Raw genomic sequence first — 23,848 nt, 5'->3', positions numbered from 1 at the left:
CAGTCATATAATTTCTATTACAGAGCATTCAATATCAATGAACTTTCAAAAACACATATTGCATGGAAAATTCTTCTTGTTCTTCATGTAAGACTTTTTATTGATTTTTCATAAATACTACAGACCCCATACTGATACACATTTGTAAAATCTATTTTGCATGTATTTTCTTGAAAATCTATACAAAGATATGATATATAAAACATTTCATCTCAAGGATATTAATAGTTCATTTATCAAAAAAAAAAAAATCATTGAATTCAAATACAGTACAGTCCAAATACTAGGCATTAAACTCTGGAAATCACATTTACAAACAAAGTTTCATAATAATACTCATACTTTTCAATGTTAAATAACAACTTTATGCAAAAAAGTAACAAAAAATCATTTTTTTAAAATAAAATATAGATCAGAATTGGCACCTTAACTTAGGGTCTGTCAGTTTGGCAGCCAAAATAAGTATACATATTTTTTCTACATCTGAAGTTAAACAAAGTTTGACAGAATTTGGTCCAAATATTGTCAAAACAATGAATATAATTTAATCACACATACATAAATACATGCATTAGCTATTATTAAAATCATAATAACAAAACACTCATTCCAAATTATCATGGCAATTAAAAAAAAATAGATATAAAATTAAATATTTCATAAATAATCTATGATAAATAAGTCTGGCAAGAAACAAGACAAAGAAAATGAACCCCCCTCAGGTACTTAATTATTTCAAGAAAATATTTTGATTGTAATAATTCATTTCTCAAACAACTGAAGTTTATTCTCCTGTATTTTATTTAAATAAATTTTCACTTGCAAAATGTTCTTATATTGATTAAGCATTTATTCTCATTTAAAAAAACATAGAATATGTAGTCAAAAGGGGATTGAGAACATTATTTTCATTTTTTCACAAATTACCTTTCAATGTTCAACGCAGAATTACCAGAAACGATGACATATTAAGTGTTTAATTAGTGTAATAAGAGTTTCACAGTTTCACAGCATCACCGTCAATCTCTCTCTTCCTCGCTCCTTACAAATCGGGGACAGTCTTCAGGTGCAGGTCTCTTGGAAGGAATTTCCAATACCACGCGCTTCTTCATCTTCCTCTTGTGTTGAGGTGTTAATCTCTTCACCCTAGCTTCCTCTAGCTTGTCCTTAAAGGCACGGAACGAATCCTTCTGCCAGGGGAGACGCCTCACGACAAAGTGTTTCACTTCCCTATCCTCATCCATCTCGGATTCATCAGATGAGAGGTTATAAGTCTGGGGTCATAACTTTGAGGAGCTTCTCTTTATCCATGCCCTGCCAGGCCTCATCCTTCAGGGACTTGACTGTCTGTTTGAGTCTTGCAGCTATCTGAAAAATGAAAACAAGGATATACTAGCGGCTTTAACAATTAACCAAAATGTTGCATTAAAATTAACATAATAAACATGATAATCAGAAGTCAAAACTGTATCTCTACTGGTTTGTATTAATTAAATATCAAATGAAGAGAAAAATTAGCTGTTTGGACTTGAAAACTGCAACAGGATTTAATAAGACAATGATCCTTGATATATTTTTCTTGTTAAGATTGCAATCATATTAAAATTTAGAGGAAAAGAATTCTAAAGAAATTTACAGTTACCTTTAATTTCTATTTTTTAAGTTACCTTTAATAGTGCTCATTGAAAAAAAAAAAAAAAAAAAAAAAAAAAACAACATTATACAAATTATGTATCTTGTGTAGACTTCATGTATACTCAAAAGTTATTTTGAAATTAGAACAAAAAAAAATGTAGAAGAAGTAGAGTCTTGAAAGTATTTCAAAGAAATTTCTTTTATTTTCTTGTATCCTACAAAACAGTTAATGCTAGTTGAAATAAAAAAACGATACAATGAATTTTGGATCTAAATCTTTTCTTCTTGTGTGGAAATCAGACTGAACTTGTACGAGGAGCAGCATTTAAAATGCGTTCATAGAAATTTCTGTCTTAGTAACCACAACCTACAGTTCAACAGAATCAAAAACCCAATATTCAGAATTATCCATCTTAATATGAAGATAATCTTCTGTACTTGTGAGCCAAGTTATATTGAAATAAGACCCAAAACTGTAGGAGGAGGAGTGTTTACATGTAAAAGGTATTTCAAAGAGAGTATGATGTGGCATAGGGCCTGCGGTAAATTAACTAAAAATTAAATGTCAAAATTTTACGTTAATTTTTACATGCAAACAAATTATGCACCCTAATAGAATACTGGTACTACTTCTTACAAAAATAGAATGTAATTTCAAAGATATAGTTTTTATTTGGGTAGGGGGGCCATGTTTCCATCCAATTCCCATTGAATTTTGCCCCATCCCACTCTTTAATTCCCTTGAAATATGTGAGTGCAAGGAGGTACGGTAATGTTGTTTTTATACAGATATGCTATGGTATGATCTATGGAAATGTTGTCTTTATATATATTTGCTATGGTATGATATATGGTATTGTTATCCCTATACAGATATGCTATGGTATGGTCTATGGTATTGTTGACTTTATACAGATTTACTATGGTATGATCTTTGGTATTGTTATCTTGATACATATTTGCTATGGTATGATCTATGACTTTGATGTCTTTTTTACACACTTTATACAGATTTGCTCTTGTATGATCTATGATATTGTTGTATTTATACAGATTTGCTATGGTGCGATCCATGGTATTGGAGCCAATGTGCTAGGTGAGACTCTGGGAATGGACGAAATTGTAGCTGTAGTTTTTATGCAAACCTTCAAAGTACTTCAAAGATTGCTGAATTCTAGTCTTAAAAATAATAACATGAGGCAAAAAAGAGAAATTGCCAGTCCTTTCATAATCTTCTTGAAGATTTGTAAAAGTTCTACCTTTTCAAAATCTTTTAGAAAGCTCTGGATATGAATGAAAGATAATCTACACTCTCTAAGATATCCATAAAACAGCTTTGTCTTGCATGGCATATTTACAGGCAAATCCACGTGCTACAAGCCCTGTTTCTGTCTAGCAATTTGTCCCGCCCTGTACATGATTTTTTTTTAACCGCACTTATTGATGAACCAATTAAATGATGAGGAAGTAAAATACATTTACTATTTGAAATTTTATCTGGGAGAAAGGCATTGGAAAAGTAAATATTAAGATTTTATATTTATTTAATACTAAAATCTATATGACTAAGAGTTTACTGGTTTTTGTGTGAAATAAAATGACAAGCTGTCCTCACTTTTATGTCACGTTAATCAGAGATATACTTATTTCTTAAATATCATACTTACCAATTACCTATTAAGCTGCTATGAAGATATTTGGCCCTTTGTTGATGTCATTTTCAACCTCTGATTTTTGGCTGCAATTTTATTACAGATGCTTGCAATGCTAGTGTGCTCGACTAATCATATTTACGTGCTTATTGACGCTAAGTCCCTTCCTTCTTACATAGATTCTTTCAATAAATGTTATCAGTGCCTATGATACATATATGTGCATCTGAGCTCTACGGCTCTGTATGACTACATTGTTCCAGTGTAGCCCAAAATGCATAGCAAAGTCTAAAATTCTTTAAGGTTTAGATGTGTGATTATTAATGACACCAAATGAAAAATACTTTGATATGCAATGAGCCTGAATATAAGATTAACATGTACTGCTCTCAATATCTATTTGGTCTTTTTTAATACTTTTTTGATTTAAAAAAAAAAACCAAGTAAAACGCGTTTTAAATGCAAGCCCAAGGGCTAATGCACATCCTTGAGTTTTAAAATCCGCATAATAAGAACAAAATTACAAAATATAAGCACCCTGTGAGGAACTTTAATAACCCAAACATTTTAAAATCTAAGCCAAATGCACAATCAAGGTTGAGCAGTCTGAATAAAATTCCAAAGAAACATATAAATATCCTGTAAGATACTTTGATAGGAACTTAAGGAACTTGCCTGATTGGGTCACTTCTTATGTGTAAATACAACCAAATAGTAAAAATGGAGTTTTATGAAGAAACTTACTTTTACATTTGACAGCTGACTTTTACATTTAGTTATTGGAGTTTGTCAATGTTAAAATTGTAAAAGTCAGTCGTCAATTGTAAAAGTAAGTCTCTGCATAAAACGCCAATAAGACCATATATTTGATTTACAACTACAATTTACGATTTACAATTTATATTCTGCTGTCTGTCCTATAAGTTTTAATTGGTATCTAGAAGTAATTGTAATTTAACTTTGGTATTTCGAACACTGTTATCTTAAATAACCTGAACTGATCTGGAAGGTCATGTCTACCTACATCTCAAATATCTGATATCTCTACTGAAAGTTTTCCTGATCCCAAAAGTTTAAGAAAATGAGGTTTTACTGTATTTCTTTATTGCTTTGTTTATTAAAAACCAAGATATATTCATTAATAGATGATCAAAAAACATTACTGTGCAAGGAATTGCAATTTCCAACCTTTCATTTCCACTTTATCCTTCATTTTATTTCTTTTAATTCTATTTTGGGAGATTATTTTATTGCAACCGAATTTGTAGGATTTACTGGTTGCTATATTTAAATTCATTTTGTTTCTGCTTGATTTCTGGTACTTAGTTTTTACTGTTAGTCCCCCCCCCCCTTTCCTTTAAAATTGTTTTCAAAGTTATTTTAATTTTTCTTTCTAATCTTGAAAGTTAACACTTTAAACACATATTTATAGAAGAAGGATATTGAGATAACGAACAATATTCAATCTCAAAGTCCATTAAATAATATACAAAATAAGAGCAGAGCAAACACGTACCTCCGAAATATCACATGGGATCAGGTGCCATGGAGGAGTGAGTGTCCCCTGCCGACCGGTCACACCCGCCGTGTGCTCGTTGTCATGATCAGGAAATAATGGAAAAAAATCTGTCGTTAAATCGGTGTATAAATAATGGACTAACAATATGTAAAAACAACAGTCAGCATTTGACTCAATGATTAATTGTATTTGCTGACAAGGTCATTGTATCGACCATAGAACTTACGAAATGATGACTTTAGACGAGACTGCTGATATTTTTGATTCATCATCTTGCTTGTCAATAATTTACCTCGTTTCAGAAATTGTTCATACGTAGAGCATGCTCTTGCGTATCGAATCAACTGAGATATATATACTCCGTATGCAGGTGATGAAGGTATATTCCTGCATAAGTAAGCGAAGTTGACGATAGAAAGCTTAAAGTCATCACATTTATCATATAGTTGGCTATTAGATTACCATAAGTGTCTTTTTCAAGTAAAATATCCAAATATGAAGCAGAAGTGTCGGACTCTGTGGTATCTTTTATCTCAAGCTCACCAGGATATATCGTATCGCAAGATCTAGAAGCAACATCTAGAGCTTTGTTGGCAAATATTGCTTATAATTTGGTTTCAATCTACAGTGGAAAAGATTTATCAAGTATACACGTATACACATTCAACTAAATTATACAATACAAAGGTGATTGATGTACCTGATATAATGGACTGTGCATCTGTGATGATACTTAAATTCAATTTCTGGTTTTCCAAATGATCTACAGATAATTTTCTATTCTTTTCTTTGACTTGTATTTGTGTCCATGTCCACGAGAAGTGTTACGGCAGAGATGTGCGGTTATGGACCGGCCCTCTCGTAGATAAAATAAGGTTTACTTAGGTTTTAACTGATGAAGTTTAATTCAAAGCAAAATACGGGTATTCCCGCCGCAGTGTCACAAGATACCAAACTTCACCGTGAAACTGTAACAATAACAATTACACAGATTCAATACATAGAAAATTAATTACTGATCGAATATGCAAAAATACACATACAAAATAAACTTATTTACCTCCTTGTGCCTTATTCTCGCAAAGATGTGAGGGCTTAGTCGCACCATGTGCTTGCCGCCATGAACATAAAAATAACGCAAATGATACAAGATGACCTCATTGTACAAAAGAGTTCCAACTAGGGTAGCATGTGCGGGCGTAACATGGCTCCCCAAATTAGTGAATAACTAATTTTAACATATATACATATCTGAACTTAACGTACTATAATTCCTTTAGTGTCAAAAAACACAAAAACAAGTTCCTACGATGGCTCCTCGGTGGGGTCTTCCCCGGTCTCGTTCTCCAGCAACAAGACTAACTTATGAACAGGTCTCTCCAGTGTAGAAAGTTGACCGTTCCTCTTGCCGTTCCTGTCCAAACTGCTATCTCCGATAGCTAACTTTACACTTCGGACAAACCCATCCTCACTTGCATATGTCTCTATTACACGACCAAGATGCCATTGATTTCTTGGTAAGTTGTCATCCTTCACTAACACAACATCTCCTGTCTGGATATTTCGTCTGGGCGTTGACCACTTTGTACGCATTTGAAGGTTCTGAAGAAATTCCTTTCTCCAACGTATCCAGAATTCATTGGCCAAGTATTGTATGCGGCGCCACCTCTTACGGCAATACAAATCAGGCTTCTGGAACTCACCAGGCGGTGGTAAGACAACCTTAGATTTTATGTTTAGAAGGTGGTTCGGTGTGATAGGTTCAGGGGCGAATGGATCATGCAAGTTCGACATGGTAAGTGGGCGACTGTTGACAATAGCCATAGTCTCACAGAAAAAATTTCTAAGAGCCTCATCGTCTAACTGCGCACCAAAGTCCTGTAAAAGGGAAGAAAGCACATTGCGAACTGTCCTGATCTGCCTTTCCCAAATTCCGCCCATATGACTCGCTGATGGAACGTTCAATTTGAAATGGATATAATCATATCCGTCAGCTGTGAGAAACTGCTTCAAACGACTATCATCTAATTCTTCCAAAGATTCTCTGAGTTCTCTCTCAGCCCCGACAAAGTTTGTGCCTCTATCTGATTTCGGTTGTCTTACTGGTCCACGTATCGCTAGAAATCTGCGCAGAGCATTGATAAATGAACTAGTGTCGAGAGAGTTTGCAGTCTCTAGATGCACGGCTCTCGAAGACATACATGTAAAGAGAACTCCATATCTCTTCAACTCTCTTCTCCCTTCTTTGATGTAGAATGGTCCAAAAAAGTCTACACCACTGTATGTAAAGGGTGCGTCTGCTGCAAGTCTGTCAGCAGGTAAGTCACTCATTTTCTGATCCTGTGTTTGGCTGCGACGTTTACGACATTTCACACATCTCGAAATGACACTATACACAGCAGAACTGCAGCCAATAATCCAATAACCATTTGATCTTATCTCATTCGTGGTAATACTTCGTCCTTGGTGTCTGCTGCGTTCATGAAAGTGTCTGATGATAAGCCTTGTAACATGTGACTTCCTTGGTAGAATGATTGGATGTTTAACAGAGGACGTAAATTCTCCCTTCCCCAACCGACCTCCGATTCGCAAAACATCATTATCATCCAAAAATGGGTCAAGTCTGTAAAGGGAGGATGTCTTTCGAACGGATTTCTTCCTGTTAACTTCCTCACATTTCTTGGTGCTGTTAAGAATTTTCAATTCTTCACTAAAAGTCTCTTTCTGAACTAATCTTACAATAGTCAATTCTGCTTTCTCTAATAATGCTACTGGCAATCCTTGCTCCTTGCAAAGCACTGCGTCTGTTCCCTTCTGACAGGCGTCCTTCTTAAGTAATAACTTGAACTTAAAACAGTTTGCTATGAGTCTCTTTGCCTGGGTCCAATCAGAAAAACGTTCTAAATGGTCTGTCAATGATTCATATTCAGTAGGTTCCACCTTTGTCTCGAACACCTGGCAACGCTTAACCTCTGGGTCATCGTCGGATATAATTGGCTTGCTGACAGGCTGACCAGTAAATGGTAAACTGGACTCCCATAGAAACTTGGGTCCTCTGAACCATTCCTTCCTCTTTCGTAACTCATCAGCTGTAACACCACGTGATGCCATGTCTGCTGGATTCTCTGCTGAACTGATATAGTTCCACTGATATGGTTCTGTGTGATCACGAATCTGTTGAAGTCTGTTGGCAACAAAGACATGAAATCGCCGAGAATCATTAGCAATGTATCCAAGAACAACAGTGCTATCTGTCCAGAACCATTCGACAATATTGCTGATTTCAAGCTCTTCTAGAAGTTGGGAGCTGACCTTAACTGAAACGAGCGTAGCAGTAAGTTCCAAACGAGGTACTGTTACTGGTTTGAGTGGCGTGACTCTGGACTTGGCCATAACTAAAGAGCAGTGTACTTGCTGCTTGTCATCGATGAGACGAAGATATGAGCACTGGCCATACCCGATAGTGCTCGCATCTGAGAAATGGTGTAGTTCCGCTACAACAACATCTCCAAATTTCTCAGGTTTCAGACATCTCTTGATTTCTAAGGAACCAAGCTGCTCAAGATCATTTCTCCAACATCTCCATCTAGGCCTCAAGTTCTCTGGAAGAGGGCTATCCCAATCTGTCTGGTTTCTACACATTTCCTGCAAGATTTGTTTCCCAACTAGGATGAAAGGTGCCATGAATCCAAGTGGGTCAAATACGGAACTCAAGGTCGACAGAACCCCTCGTCTAGTAAGAGGACGGTCCTTCAGGGTAATCCTGAACTGAAATGCGTCTGTCTGAATACACCACTGTATACCTAAAGTTCTTTCCATGGGAAGCTTGTCATGGTGTATGTCAATATCTGCTAGTCCCTTTGCTCTTTCTTCAGCTGGAATGCTCTCCAAAACTTCCTTTGAGTTTGAGAGGAACTTGTGTAACTTCAAACCACTTCTGCTACACAACTCTTTGCTTCTCTCTATGATGCTAATGGCTTCCTCTGGAGTAGCTACCGACTTCAGTCCGTCGTCAACATAGAAGTCTCGTTTGATGAAGTTCTCAACATCAGACCCAAACTGAAGCTCTCCGTCTGTGGCAGCTTGTCTCAAGCCAAAGTTGGCGCATCCTGGAGAAGACACTGCTCCAAATAGATGTACAGTCATCCGGTAAGTAGTAGGATCCTTACTGAAATTGCCATTATCCCACCACAAGAATCGTAGGTAATTTCTATGTTCAACATTCACCTTGAACTGATGAAACATCTGCTCAATATCACATACAAAGGCCACTGGCTCTTTGCGAAATCGACACAAAACTCCAGAAAGCATATTCATCATGTCAGGTCCTTGCAGCAAATGGTCATTTAATGACTGCCCCATATACCTTGCACTGCAATCGAAGACTACACGCAGCTTTCCTGGTTTTTGCGGATGATATACACCATGGTGTGGGATGTACCACTCCTGACCACTATCGACACCAATTTCCGTCTTCCGTACTCTTTCGGCAAAACCATTTGATATCAGCTCTCTCATAAAGGAAACGTAGTGCTCGCTATACTGTGCATCTTTCTCAAGTCGCTTTCGCAAATGTTGTAGTCGCTGAAATACCATGTCTCTATTGTTGCTCAGGTATGGCATTGCTTCTCGGAAAGGCAATGGCATTTCATAATGTCCATCACACTTATGAATCCCCTTTTCCATGATATCCAAAAATTTTCTGTCTTCGTAGGAAACATGTTTTGAACTGCTAAAGTTCTCACTGAAATCCACTTCAAGCATCCTAACTACGTCTTCAGGGTTGATTACTTCCTTTATCTTGTTCCTTACAGAAAATACAACATGGTCTTGCCTTGATGCTTCAGATGTACACAATTCTGTAGGCACGTCGCACGCAACAACACGATGACTAATTCCTATGGGATCCTCTTCCCATTCCGTTGAACTGTCATTCTCCATTATGCCTACTTCACTTCATCCCAAGTCAGTGCGTTGACCATAAGGTCCGTCTTCGGATGGAACGATAACATCTCTAGGCGTCAAAGCCTTCACACAGTTGTAACCAATAAGTAATCCAACTTCGCAATCTGTCAGAGGTAGAAGTTCATCAGCAATAGTTTCCAGATGAGGCCATCTTCTCGCAACTTCCGGTGTCGGGATATGGGATCTGTTGGCAGGCATGATAGCTCGTGTATACGACTCTGGTAATGTTATCCTGTGTTCACTATTGAAGCCACGTACGACAAGTCCTCCAATCTTACAACTATCTATGGCCTTGTTCTCTGCATACATAGTAGAAAGCATGAGCTTCACATGTCTACCTGTAAGTCCAAGGGCCTTTGAAGTCTTCTCCAGAATAAAGGTTGTATCTGATTGTGTGTCGAGCAATGCATAAACTAACCTCTCTTTATCTGGGTTTCCTTTGTGTGACACATAAACTGGAAGTATCATGGTACTTTTGCTAGATGCTCCAGAGTGATTCATAAGTGTAGTCCCCGTTGAGCTCTCCTTTAACACTGCTGCCTTATCCATGTCCTCTGTAACCTGGTTCTGTTCTCGTCTATAGATGTCCCCGTGTAAAGATTTGGGGTGAAACTTGGAACAAGTTTTGCATCTTTTCCTCTGACGACACTTCCTTGATAGATGACCCGAATGTAAACACCCGAAACACAGACCTTTCTGCTTTGCGTACTGTTTTCTTCCTTCCAGACTCTTCGCTAAGAAATTTTTACAGTCATCTAGTTCATGATTCCCTTCACACAAAACACAGTTTCTCACTCTGTCACTTTTATTTGCTACGTTCACATTTGCTTGCTGATTCTCGTCAACGTCTGTCAGGAAAGATCGTTTTCCATAATCAGCTGCACCTCGCTGTCGTACCCTGACATCAGGTCGTGGTATGCTCGGCTCTGATTGGGTGAGTTCAGACTTCTTTACAGACTCTATAGAGGTAATAGGGTCTGTCGCAATCTTGGCTTCTTTCACGATAAATTCCATGAAATTCTTGAATGGTGGAAATTCCATTCTTTCTTCTCTATACTGTGTGGCGATCCTACCCCATCTTGTCACAAGCCAGTCTGGAAGTTTGCTCAGCAGTTTTCTGTTCTCTCTGTCATCATTGAGAATGTTCAAGCTTCCAATACTCTGCATGGCCGTATAACACTGCTTGAGAAAATCACCAAATCGCTGCAGTCCAACACCATCTCTCGAGCTTATCTTTGTCCATTTATCCAGTTTGTCGCGGAACGCATTGGCAACAATGAATGGGTTACCATATCTTTGGTCTAGCAGTCCTTTAGCTTCTTCATATGCATCATCCGTCGATAACAGAAAATAGTTCTCTATGACATCTTTTACTGATCCACCCAGATACTTCTTCAAATAATGAATCCTTTCCGAAGCTGGAATCTGACGTTGTTCAATGAGTGTCTGAAATGATGCCTTCCAACTTGGGTACTTCAGCGGATCTCCTAGGAAAATGGTTGGATCAGGAGGGGGTAAACGACTAAGACTCACTTGCTTCGCTAGTGAAGTAGCCAGATCCAATAAGCCTTGCTCTATTTGTTTGTCATCTTTACTAGGCGGTGTAGGATTGCTAAGTGACTGCAAGTCTATGTTACTTAAGGGAACTCTTGAAGCGGTACATGTACTAGTGGCGACATATTCCTGTTGTGTGTGAGGAGTGAATACTGGAGGAATGGGGTTCCTATGCAAAATCGGTGGTACTTCCGATACTGTTTCTATCTTGACCTTCTCCGCTGATGGCCTGACCTGAGTATCAATGAATCTTTTAACACGCTCCTTGGAGTCAAGCTCTGGAATCGAATGTTTAAAGTCACTGTACAGGAATGGTTCATTACCTTCCAAAGTCTCAAGTGCTTCTAACTTAGCCTGCGCTATATCAAGCTCCTTCTGTGTTCTAATTCTTTCAAGGTCTGCCTTGTGTTTCGCCTCTGCATCAATGTACTTCAGCTTTGTCTTCAGCGCCGCTGCCTCCATGACTGTATCTACTGACTTCCTGGAACTTCTGGAGGTATTGGAAACCCTCGTTGACCTTGATGTACGACTGCTGTGCGATCTACCTGAAATCCTGGAGACAGAGTCAAACTCTAATTCTCTCAAGCAATTTGTAATGTCCCTCATCAATGTGTGATTATCTCCTAGAATAATCTCGATCCTTCCCTGGTATTGATCAACTAAATTTCTGTACTTCTCGTCTTCTTCATTTGTAAGTGTTTGTTTCAGTCTTTCAATGATTTCATTCAGACTAGTCGTAATACTAATAAGAACGTCTCTTTCTTGTCTGATAGCAGAGGTATCCTTCGAATCCGAAATAAGAACTTCAATAGAAGCTGCACACTTCCGCCATCCTGAAGCTTTGAGCTTAAAGTCTGAGCATATCTGATCAACTTGCCATTCCAAACCTTTCGTGGTCATCTTCCGCTCACGCATATTTAATGTATTGCTCTGGCTTGCTTGTCCGGAGTCCTTAGACATTTCCTCAGAAGTTGTTTTAGCATTTTCCTTGTTGTTACCTGTGTTCCTGTCTTCCTTTGTTTCAGGGGGGATAGATGAAAGTGCATCTGTATAGGACATCTCTTCGTTCGACATATTTGTAACACAGTTAGGGGGTCTAAACTTAGATACAATAAAATGTTACCTATTGACTATGTGATAAAATATTGCAATAAAATATCAGAACCTTCCCCTAGCACACAAGGTAAATACATGAACATGTATACATATTAAATACAAATCAACATTTGCAACAAGAGTCAATACAGTTCCAATCTAGAGCACAGTCTTGATAATAGTTCATATGCACAGATATAATACTGTAAACCAACTTTTATTTGCGACGACTTTATTTCGCGCACTAAAGATTAATTTTCGCGATCAAGCCATTTTGCATCTGTTTTTAATAGAAAAATATACTATAATGACGGTTTGCGGCAAGAAATATTCGCGATGAAGAGCTTCTCGCGAACTTCGCGAAAATTTCTCGCACGCGAATAAAAGTTGGTTTACAGTAAATACCTCACACTTATCAATGGCATTAATCAATTAAAAGCACACTGTTTACTAACACACAGTCACAAATATGTTATGTATTGTAATATTAAAATTGTCACTTTATAACGCGAATGTGCCACCATACAATTCTCAAACAGTTAATGTCATCAATATTAATCGCAAATGTTCCGTTCACAGTTGCACATCATCACAGAAAAATCATGTGTCGCAGATACTGTAAAGTCAATACAACGGTAATGGCGTCTCTAGGCTTCCATAGGTCACACTCACCGTTTTACGATCCTGGGAAGGAGTTTCACTGTTACGGCAGAGATGTGCGGTTATGGACCGGCCCTCTTGTAGATAAAATAAGGTTTACTTAGGTTTTAACTGATGAAGTTTAATTCAAAGCAAAATACGGGTATACCCGCCGCAGTGTCACAAGATACCAAACTTCACCGTGAAACTGTAACAATAACAATTACACAGATTCAATACAAAGAAAATTGATTACAGATTGAATATGCAAAAATACACATACAACATAAACTCGTTTACCTCCTTGTGCCTTATTCTCGCAAAGATGTGAGGGTTAAGTCGCACCATGTGCTTGCCGCCATGAACATAATCAAAGTACTGAAAGTACTGCTACGAGTTGATGGTATTATTTGTACGTTGTTTAACATCCCTCTCGAGAATTTTTACTCATATGACTAGGCATCACCACTTGCCAATGTAGAGCTGCAAATTTTGCCCTATACTCGGCACTTTACGGCCATTGATCAGTGATGGATCTTTTTTGTGCCAGTACATACTGCGACAAAGGACCTCGATTTATATGTTCTCATCTGAAGGACCGGTCGCCACGTCCCATAGTGGGATTCGAACGCACGATGTAAGGATCAACAATTTACTGTTAAAATGAGTTGAGGTCACTGATACATATTTGGGTGATATGTGTTATGTGCTCTGATGAAAAAAATAAATAAAGCAGCTTTTCACACAAATATTTCAAACTAAGAGAACCAACCTTCAACAATATTAAAGTAGGGAATTATAACTTACAAAGAGTGCAAATGAATAAAATCATTTATGCACAATAATATGCACATCAAATATTTTCACTATTTTCATAAATTGACAAATAATTTGACATTTTCAGTGCACATCAATATGTTTTATTTCTCGTGATTAAGCCACTCTTAAATTTCAAATCCTCTATTTTCATTGATATGCATATTACAAAATTCAAAATTTTGATTTGTTTAATATGGTTATTGAAATTCGGCTCCTCGTCTTTCAAAATTTGCATGTATATTTGATATTTTCTTGATTTAGCCACTCGTGAAATTCAACTCCTTGTCTTGTATGGTCTTTGATATGTAAAATGAATTCTCCAATTGACTCCCGATTTAGCTGCTCTTAAAATTCAACGCTTTTTGACTTTTAGTTGAAATGAACATTTTAATTTTATGTTGGTTTTTTTTTGTTTAGTTTAGAATTCTTGAAATATATCTACCTGACTTCAATTCATTGATTTGCACATGTAATATTTCATTTCTTTCAATTTAGCTCTTTTGTAATTCAACTACATGACTTTCATTGATAAATTCATTAAGGATAAATATTTCAATTCTTTTTGGCTTTTTGACTGAAAACTAAAACTTTATCACAATGGTATGGTATATTAATCGTTTACACAATCTCTTTACTATTGAATATATTTGATTTTTCAGTCTCTTGATCAACATTTATAAACAAACATTTCTCATTTTATTTATGAATAACACCCGATTTAATCTTTCTGTATTTTGTTTTTGGTTATCATTTTTTTTACCGTCTTCTGTACTTTAACTGTACTTTAAATTCACTGTATCACATTGCCAGCATCTGATAGTAAGACACAGCTGGATATAGTAAAGGAACTCTCTGTCCAGAGTAGCGCAGACAATAAGATAAAAATCACAGGCATGTTAAGTGACCTTTACTGTATTTAAAACTTGCTGTGGTGCAGATCTAAATTGTGGAAGACAGTTGTTCTTTTATTGTTTGCACAAGAAGTAATGGCATTTATATAAAAAATATTCTATCAACTGGTACAGCTCATTTCTTCCCTTTCAGATTAATATTTGATTTAACTAGGTGTTTCTCGCTTTGTTTACAAACATAAGTAGTGTTCTATATATAAACACTTCATCACTAGTTATCGCGGGAAAATTGCACTGGTCATTAGCATACTGGGTCAGCGCAAGGATTAGTTTATTTATATACCACTAACACGTCAGTCTTGTAAAAATAACCTGGTTTGTACTATATTTAATTGAGTAAATTTTCTTTCAAAATCTATTTTCAAATTACTTAAAATATGTTGAAATAGTTGAAAATACCAGTATTTATTGACTAAAAATTCAAAACTTTGTTTGCACGACATGTCACAATTTTTGACTGCATGCCCCTTGCACTATTTTCTCTCAAGAATTGACACAAATTCCAGAAAAATAAAATAATAAGTATTTAAGTTTATAAACACTTCAAATCATATCAGGAAACATATTCTTATTATGTAGATCATGAATGTTGTAAATAAGCCAATATTATACAATAATCTGTATGCAAAATACTCAAACGAAAATGTGATTAGTTTCGATACATGGGGAATCCCTTACCAGTAACATAACTTGAGTTGATGCCATCAACTCGTAAAAATAACGCAAATGATACAAGATTACCTCATTGTACAAAAGAGTTCCAACTATGGTAGCATGTGCGGGCGTAACAAGAAGCTCTGACCGAGTTTCCTTGTTGTTGTTCACCTGCATAGGAAACTATTCTAGTTTTAGATTTGTCGGATTTCAGAATGAAACAAAAAGAAAACTATTAATGTTGATAAACAACATTAGATCATTATAAAACAATACAAAGGTATAAATACACATTTTTGATATAACCGGATGCGCGTCGTGTGCCTCGTAAAATGTTTGAATCTAATCTCATCCGTCATAATTGATGAACATCAACAGTAATAAACAGTAATAAAAGCGTTAAAATGGTTGAGAACAATGCATAAATGGAAAATTATTTTTTTTTTTAAAAATTACAAAGCAACATTTCATGTACTTTTTGGAAGCAATTGTTATTCGTCTTTACCGTGCCTATGGTCTTTACCTTTGAAAGATTCAAGAGAAGGGAAGGTGTAGAACAAACCCAACCTTTTATATACAACACTTGATGTGTCAACCAAACCCGACTCTTAAAAGCCAATGTTCAAATAACAAATACTTGGGACCTATATACTAGTGAGTTTTCATATTTCTACAGATATTCTTATGGATGATCACAAACTAAGGTTAAACTTTTTTGGAAAACAAGAGAGGAAATTCTATCATTTAAGAAGAACTTGTGTGTTTCACAATATAAATCAATGGGGAAAGGAAAAGGCTTTTTGGTATTAATAATAATTAATTTTTTCTTCCTTAAAAATTCAATACGATACTTTTTGTTTGGCCAAAAGCGGGGGTAATTTACAGAAAAAAACCCAAAATTTATTCATTTTATCAACGCTTTATAATAACAAACTTTTAGGTGTTTACAAAGAAAAAACACTTTACCAGTTTTTTTTAATGTTTGATCTAACGTGACGTAAGCATATGCAAAGATTTCTTTCATATGCCACTATCGAAAGAGGTGTAATTAAGAGTACATGTATTCAACTTTTAATAAGGTACTTAAATAATAATAAAAAATGAACTCTTTTAGCTATCTTTCAGAAGAGTTTTATTTACAATGAACTAAATGAACTAAATGGGTGTAAAATATAGGAGAAAATTAAATTTCATTTTTTAGAAAAAAAAAAGCATTTTTACTTTGAACCTTGCAAAAATGACTTCTAGAAAGGAGGTATTTTCTTATAGCTAATCAAAGAATATTTTTTAAAAATGCTGTTTATTACTTCTATGGTCTATTTTAGATAAATTGTGAAGTAATTTTATGCAATGAAAAATCAGTGGAGTTCAAAGTGTAACAAATTATATCATTGTTAGTCAATTGAAACATAACGTTCAAATCAGATAGTATCAGGCTTTCTGAAAAGATTGTATTGGTATAATTATAATAAAAAAAATAAAAAGTCATTCCACTTTGTCGTTGATGGCATAACTAATGTAGTAATTTTGAAAAGGATTTCAATAAGCAAGATGTAAGATAAGTTTGGTTGGTATTTAAATCACATGTCCACATAGCAGGTCGAAATAAAGAAAAGAGGAAGATTGTTAATATCCTAAGCTTAATATTTATAACTAGATAGACACGTATTGCATTAACAGGTAAGACCACATTTCTAATTTAAAAGTTAATAATATCATTCTAAATTTTATTTTATTGCTTTCCGGACGAGAACAAATTCAGAAAAAAATTTACACATCAATACGTTTCTCAAACAGAAGGACTTTCTGATTCTAATTATTTATTGTAAAAAAAAAAATGAAAAAAAAAATTAAATAAGTCATAACTTCTAGTCTGTTTCAGATAAACAATTAGATAAACTTGAAATTAAATAAAGGCAAACTTTCTAAAACGACTACAAAGAGATTGCCATGTGGTCGATTATTAGGATCCAGCTTCAGCTATTTCATGAAAATTTATAAAGAATTGATTGATTCTTTTACGTTCCGTTCGAGAATGTTTCACTCAGAAATACAAGTCACGGAGTAGTGGCGTCTATATATGATGACCGTCAAGCAAAAACCATCCTTAAGGTCATACGCAACGTAGTTTTAACTTTTTTGGATTCTGCCTTGGAGTTGAAGAGTTCCACTAAATGAAGGACCTGTGTGCAATATTTTTAATGTCTATATATGGATTTGTACACCTCTTCTTAAACAGTTTTTGATGGAAAAAAATCTGGAATTCATGTTTTATAATTTTTGTACATTTTTATTTGAATAATGCAAAAATTTTCAAAATTCCATAACTTTTCAAAACCCCTGGTTACGCATGCTGATTTTTTGTCCAAGAACATTTAATGATATTATAAGTTTAAATTAAGAATATGTTGGAAAATTATCAGTAGGTAAGGTACGTTGTGTATGTCCTTAAGTCAAAAATTTAACATTTTGAGTTGTTAAGTGATCCTAATAGACAATTTTCTCCTCTTTCAAATGATATATAAGATGTCATTGTTCATGGAACAGAAATAGGTGAAAATTTTCAAATAAAAATAAAAAATTCTATGTGATGACGCTGTGAATTATCGGAAAACGTCATTTATTTTGTTCACATATTTCCATAGCTGTGTTGTAAAAACTGCACAAAAAATCGCCTCAGCTTACAAAACTGACATTACTTATATGATTTTTATTTAATTGTTTGTTATGGTCCCTTTTTAGGATTGATAATTTTAGCATATTGAAGAAAAAACAGGATTTTCTACCCCCCATTAAAAAAGAGACACGAGATGTTATTTTTGGGGAGGAGGGTTTATTGTGCCCTAAATGCCATTCATATAGACTTACTTCGTAAATTTTCAGCGGGAATTTATCTCAGATTTTTTTTAATACTAGAGTCTGTCATTCCCCTACCCCCCCCCCCCCCCCCCCTTCCAAAAAAAGTTCAGGTCAGATTGATGGCTTGTAAGCTTTTTATTTGTATCAGAAGATTAATTCACCATTTCATGATAGAAAATTAAACAATTTCATTATCTGAATATGTCAGGTCAACAAAATAAAAGTGACTAAACGTATCTGTTGGAGGTTTATTGATAATACATGTCGTCGACAAATCTAAATGTGCAAGGCCACAAAAGTGTTTTCTTTTTCTCAGGTTTACGATTTTGAATATACTTTCGTATGAATACGACACTAAAGTCTGCTAATAAGGGACATTCTGTAAACGGTCTCAGAGAGATCGAGAGAAGTTTATTATATTATTTCACATTTCATTTAAGCAAGCTTTTAAACCGTTCACCGAAAACACTTTCTGTCCTGGTGTGTGTTTGTTTGTTTGTTTTTTGTTGTTGCTTTTCTATGATATTGGTCCTGAATTTATTATTTTTGGAGCAGTTTGAGGAGCAGATTTGATTGCAATTTTCCATTAATCTCGTACATATGACCCGAATAGCTTCATAAAGAAATCCACCTCTTTAGCCGCCACTACACTGTGTAATCGGAAACAGATTCACAAGATACTTGTAAAACCTAAAAATAAATTTTTTACCCAGTGAAATTTTTGGCACTGAACTTTCCAGTAAACGGAAGGACCCCTCTCCTTACCTTCTGAAAATTTGCACTTTTCGCGAATAGCAAGCTTATAGCTTACTGAGTACCTATAAAAGGAAGTACAACATCCACAACCTTTTATCACGGTACAGAAATTAACCGACATTTTCAGTAAAAAAAAATTATAGGTATTAGGTTTTTTTAATTTACTGAAAATTTTGGTTCTGCCAAAGACTGAATGCAAGTCTCCACAATTAAGAAATGTATGTTTTAGTACAAGAGTTCGCGTACCTATCAATTTTACCAAAATTTTCAGTAAATTAAAAAAAACGTAATATCTATAAAATTTTTGTTATAATTACTGAAAAGTCGGTAAATTTCATATAGGTACGCGAACTCCTGTGGTTTTAGGAAAAGAATTAATTATTTGATAATAATTGACAATGTTTTCTTGCTTGCTTATTTCAGGAAGCATTTTTTTTTTGGGGGGGGGGGGGGGGGTATTCTTGACAAGCAATAGCAAAGCAAAACAAAACGAACATATCATTTGTTATATAGTATAAACTGCCAAAAATTGTACCGAGGATCCACAACTGTAAATTTGTTTTCCAAAATGAATTATATACTGACAAATTATATTTCTGTGACCCCCACCCCCATTTCCCTCTAGCTTGTTTTTAATTTTTGGTATTAATGCGGTTTAATACGCAAATAAAATACAACACATTTGTATAAAATCCAGCACCTTGGCTTTACACTTTGATTAGGTTATCTTTAAAATGATGATGCGTCTTCACACTCCATTTATTTCCAAAATACGGAAAATATTTATGATGTCAACTTTAGCGCTCGTTATCTGAGTTTTTAAAATCACCTTTTAAAAAGATGTAACCAAAATCCCATTTGATTTTGTTTAATAATAAATGAGTTATTGAAGCCCTTATGCCGATAACCCAAACTTGAAAATCGAAAACTCTCAATATCTTCAATGTCTCTCCCACGCATCTGTCACGAGCCTTATTTCTCCTTTGCATGGAATTTATCAGAGTGTTTATCTTTCAATCCCTGGCTATATTGGGCATGGGTAACCAAACCAAAAGATTAGTCATATGACGCGTGCATGCGCCAGTGAAAGGAACACAACAGTAAGTTGACCGGCTCAAAAAACCAAATTGCGGAATTATTTCCTTTCAATTTTCGTGTGAATGTAATGATTAGGATAGTCTACTGTATGAAAGGCGGTTTTGGGGGTAGTAAGGTGGCGATTTTAGGATGGCAGGACGAATAACCCGCTCATCACATGACTCTGTTTTGCGTTAACGTCATCGTCACGGTTGATTGAAAACCATTACAGGCCGTCTCTGACAACGGGTAACAAGTTTTATTGGAAAAAATTCACAAGAAACTGCTTAGCTACCCGTTGTTGCCTTTTTCATTAACTCGGCAATTCGAAAACAAGACCCCATGGAACTTCTCTAAACTGTACCAAGATTGCAATAAATTCATATTGTCTCTAAATATTGAAAAACAATGTGTATACCCCAGGTGCATTAAATGATGCAACAAAATTTGTTTACAAACTCGACGTCATCAAATTGCAAGTGTTGTGATCTTTTTAACGTTTTCCCTATGTGACGTCATAAATTTTACAGTGGAGTAATTCTAAACACTAATTTTGGTGCATAGTAACAAAATTTCTCATCTGACCAATTTTTGTAATTTTTGGTCATGTAGTCAATTTTTTCCGAATATTATTCTAAACTGCGTGTCTTTTTCCTCTCAGTATACTGAAACAATTCGAACCATTATACATGATCTTGTTTTCATTTTTGTACGAAATTATTTGACAAGACGGAGGCAAAATCAGATACATAAAATCAACTGTTTTATTATACATTAATAATTTTTATAACAATTCTTTTAATTATTAAACTAACCTTTAGTGATACAATAAAGAATAGTATGAAGTATACAAATTGAAAATAAAAAAAGTTATAATTATGGCCACGTAGTTTTATTCACTGTGAAGCTTTCATCAAATGATCAAGATACCAATTATGGACCCCCGTTACAGTGCCCAAGACATCCTCCTCTGTGACCTGTGTCAAATAGCTGCATTACAGAGTCATTGTGAACTTTGTCAGATTAACCTGTGTAAGGCCTGTGTAGGGGAGCATCTCTCCGATTCATCCAAAAGACACAAAGTTATTCCATACAAACACAGAACTTCTGCTCCTATGTACCCAAAATGTCCAAAACACAGCGAGAAAAATTGTGAGCTTTATTGTGAGAAATGTGACATTCCTGTCTGTTCTACATGCGCCTCCTCCGTTAAATACAAAGGACATATTTTATCAGACTCTATGCAAAAAATATGTTTTAAAAGAAAAATTCTAGAAGAGGATTTAAACGAATTAGAGAAAACAATCTATCCTGTTTATGAAGAATTCGAAATAGATTTAAAATCTAAAAAGGAAAGCTTTGAAGAAAATTATGAGAAACTGGCAACAGCTGTCACCAAACAAGAAGAAAATGTGCAGCAAAAAATCCACATCATTGTCAAAGAACACATATCTAATATTTATGAGATGAAAAATAAACACCGAGATGCTTTAAACAAACAAGAAAAAGAAATTAAACATATAACTTCTGATTTAAAACATAACATTCTTGAACTCAAAACAATACTGGACTCTGATGACGTGTCTCTAATTTCTGGATACAAATCAAGGAACCCTTAATTCAGATTTCTACCTCCAAAAATCAACCTTTTACCACCAAGTTTCTCTACTCATTGGATAAGCATGGGAAATCTCCGTCAAATGTTTGGTTCCCTGTCAGCATTATCGATTACAACAGAAGAGCATGGTTACACAATTGACACTCCAAAAACTATATTCTCTCCTCCAGTCAAACAATTGCTTGATGAACCAAAGCGCATCGCCACCATACATACTCGATTTGAAAGACTTAGTAGTATTATATGTCTCAATGATGAAGAATTTTGGACTTGCGGAGATGATAAATTCATAAAACTTTACAACCGTAAAGGTAAACTACTCAAATCAATTAAAGCCAAGTCAGGGAATCATCCAATAGATATTGCAGTAACTAGAAGAAGAAATCTGATCTATATTGATTATGAATCTGTATACGAAGTGAGGGATGAAAAGATTCATGAAATTATTAAAATAAATTGGAAATGGGAATTGTTTGATTCCTGGGACCTTAACTCTGTCTGCAGTACCTCCTCTGATGACCTTCTGGTTATCTTGCACAATGGTTATCGTAAACAAACAAAAGTTGTTCTTTTCTCAGACTATAAGGAAAAACAAACAATTCAGTTTGATAGTGAGGGCCAACCTCTCTATTCATCGGATTACAGCAGTAGAAACGTTTGCGAGAACAGGAACCTGGATATCTGTGTGGCTGACGGTGGAGCCAATGCAGTAATTGTGGTTAATCAGGCAGGGAAACTCAGATTTAGATACACTGGTACTACTTCCGCCACAAACAGATCATTTTATGTTTACGGCATCACATCAGACAGCCATAGTCATATTCTGATAGCAGACTATAACAACCACTGTATTCACATTCTAGATCAAGACGGACAGCTCCTCTGTTGCATTTATAACCATGACCTATATCGTCCCTGGGCTTTATGCCTTGACGCCAGAGACAACCTTTATATAAATGAGCGTTACAGCGGTATAATAAGGAAAATCAGATACATGTAGCGCTGTAAATATACTCTCTTAAGAACGTCTTTTTTATTTGAACATTTTATCTATGTATATTCATTTGTATATTCATATCATAATCATAATTAAGTTTTTAATAATCATCTGAACAGTAAATGATTGATTGATTGTATGTTGCTTAACATCGTTTTTGAGAATCTTTCACTCATATGGAGACGCCACCACTTGCCGGTTAAGAGCTACAAATTTCGTCCTATACTTGGCGCCCAGGGCCATTGAGTAATGAGGGATCTTTTTCGTGCCAGCATCTACTGCGACACTGGAATTTGGTCCATAGGTCTCATCCGAAGATCCAATCTCCACATCCCACAGTAGGATTCGAACCTGTGACGTTAGGAACGACTCTATACTTCGCAATTCTAAAGCAGACGTTCTTTCCACTGTGCTACGCAGGTCACTCTGTAGGTAAAATGGGCATTTAACTAAAATAAAATTTCATAAAAAGCAAATTGGACATAAATGGTGTGCAAATGAAGAAACTTAATGATTGGAATCGGGAAAAATATTTACTTTTAAAAACTGTGATTATGTCGGTAGAACAAATGGTAGAATAGTGTATATTATTTTGTAATTTTGTAATGGAATTAATAAGAATAGACAAATCAAACCATCGATACAAAGTCATGAAAAATACAGAGTTACATGTACTATCAAAAATCTTGAGTAAAAACAATAAAAATGCAAAGTTCGAAGATAAATAAAATCTAGAGATAGAATTCCTGTGGTGCACAGAGGGGGACTAAGCCCATAAATGATGCAATCAGTACTTTGCTTGGAGGGTTGTGCCATGTTGGGATTTATTGGGTAGAACTACTTTCAATCCAAGGTGGCAAGGCGATGACATTATGGCAGCGAATTAGTTGACATTTTTTACCGGGATCATGAATACCCTTAGTCAGCATGAAATAACGTTTTTGATGAAAAACTTACTTTTAGAACCTTTTAGAATTTTTACTGCTAAGATTGATTGATTGATTGTATACTGTTAAACGTCCCTCTCCAGAATATTTCACTGATATATAGACGTCACCATTGCCGGTGAAGGGCTGCAAAATTAAGCCTATGCTCGGC

General features: G+C 35.3%; 3 protein-coding genes across 3 annotated transcripts; 2 read left to right on the top strand and 1 right to left on the bottom strand.

The window, feature by feature from the left end:
- Positions 1-6,505: 6,505 nt before the first annotated feature.
- Positions 6,506-9,747, bottom strand: LOC134283169 (uncharacterized). The gene is made up of 2 exons (XM_062765627.1): positions 6,639-9,747; positions 6,506-6,528 (listed from the first exon to the last, which is right to left on the bottom strand). Exons 1-2 carry the CDS (start codon positions 9,745-9,747, stop codon positions 6,506-6,508), a joined length of 3,132 nt encoding a protein of 1,043 aa, XP_062621611.1.
- An 11,323-nt stretch (positions 9,748-21,070) lies between these two features.
- On the top strand, positions 21,071-21,754 carry LOC134283168 (E3 ubiquitin-protein ligase TRIM45-like). Its single transcript, XM_062765626.1, has one exon. The coding sequence runs from the start codon at positions 21,071-21,073 to the stop codon at positions 21,752-21,754; it is 684 nt and encodes a 227-aa protein (XP_062621610.1).
- Positions 21,755-21,780: 26 nt separating this feature from the next.
- Positions 21,781-23,225, top strand: LOC134283171 (uncharacterized). Its single transcript, XM_062765630.1, has one exon. It carries the CDS (start codon positions 21,818-21,820, stop codon positions 22,751-22,753), a length of 936 nt encoding a protein of 311 aa, XP_062621614.1. The 5' UTR covers positions 21,781-21,817; the 3' UTR covers positions 22,754-23,225.
- The last annotated feature ends 623 nt before the right edge of the window (positions 23,226-23,848 follow it).

The sequence above is a fragment of the Saccostrea cucullata genome, unplaced genomic scaffold (genome assembly GCF_032062105.1).
Source record: "Saccostrea cucullata isolate Sc308-1 unplaced genomic scaffold, CSIRO_AGI_Scuc_v1 ctg3414, whole genome shotgun sequence".
Taxonomy (NCBI): domain Eukaryota; kingdom Metazoa; phylum Mollusca; class Bivalvia; order Ostreida; family Ostreidae; genus Saccostrea; species Saccostrea cuccullata.
Note: the sequence above shows the minus strand (reverse complement) of the source record. Positions and strands in the feature narration are given on the sequence as shown.

Excerpts from the sequence above, each read along its gene's own strand:
- LOC134283168 (XM_062765626.1), top strand. The coding sequence starts at position 21,071 with ATGGACCCCCGTTACAGTGCCCAAGACATCCTCCTCTGTGACCTGTGT.
- LOC134283169 (XM_062765627.1), bottom strand. The coding sequence starts at position 9,747 with ATGGAGAATGACAGTTCAACGGAATGGGAAGAGGATCCCATAGGAATT. Across the intron at positions 6,529-6,638 it reads GGCTCTTAGAAATTTTTTCT|GTTGTCTTACCACCGCCTGG; the intron begins GTGAGACTATGG and ends ATAAAATCTAAG.
- LOC134283171 (XM_062765630.1), top strand. The coding sequence starts at position 21,818 with ATGGGAAATCTCCGTCAAATGTTTGGTTCCCTGTCAGCATTATCGATT.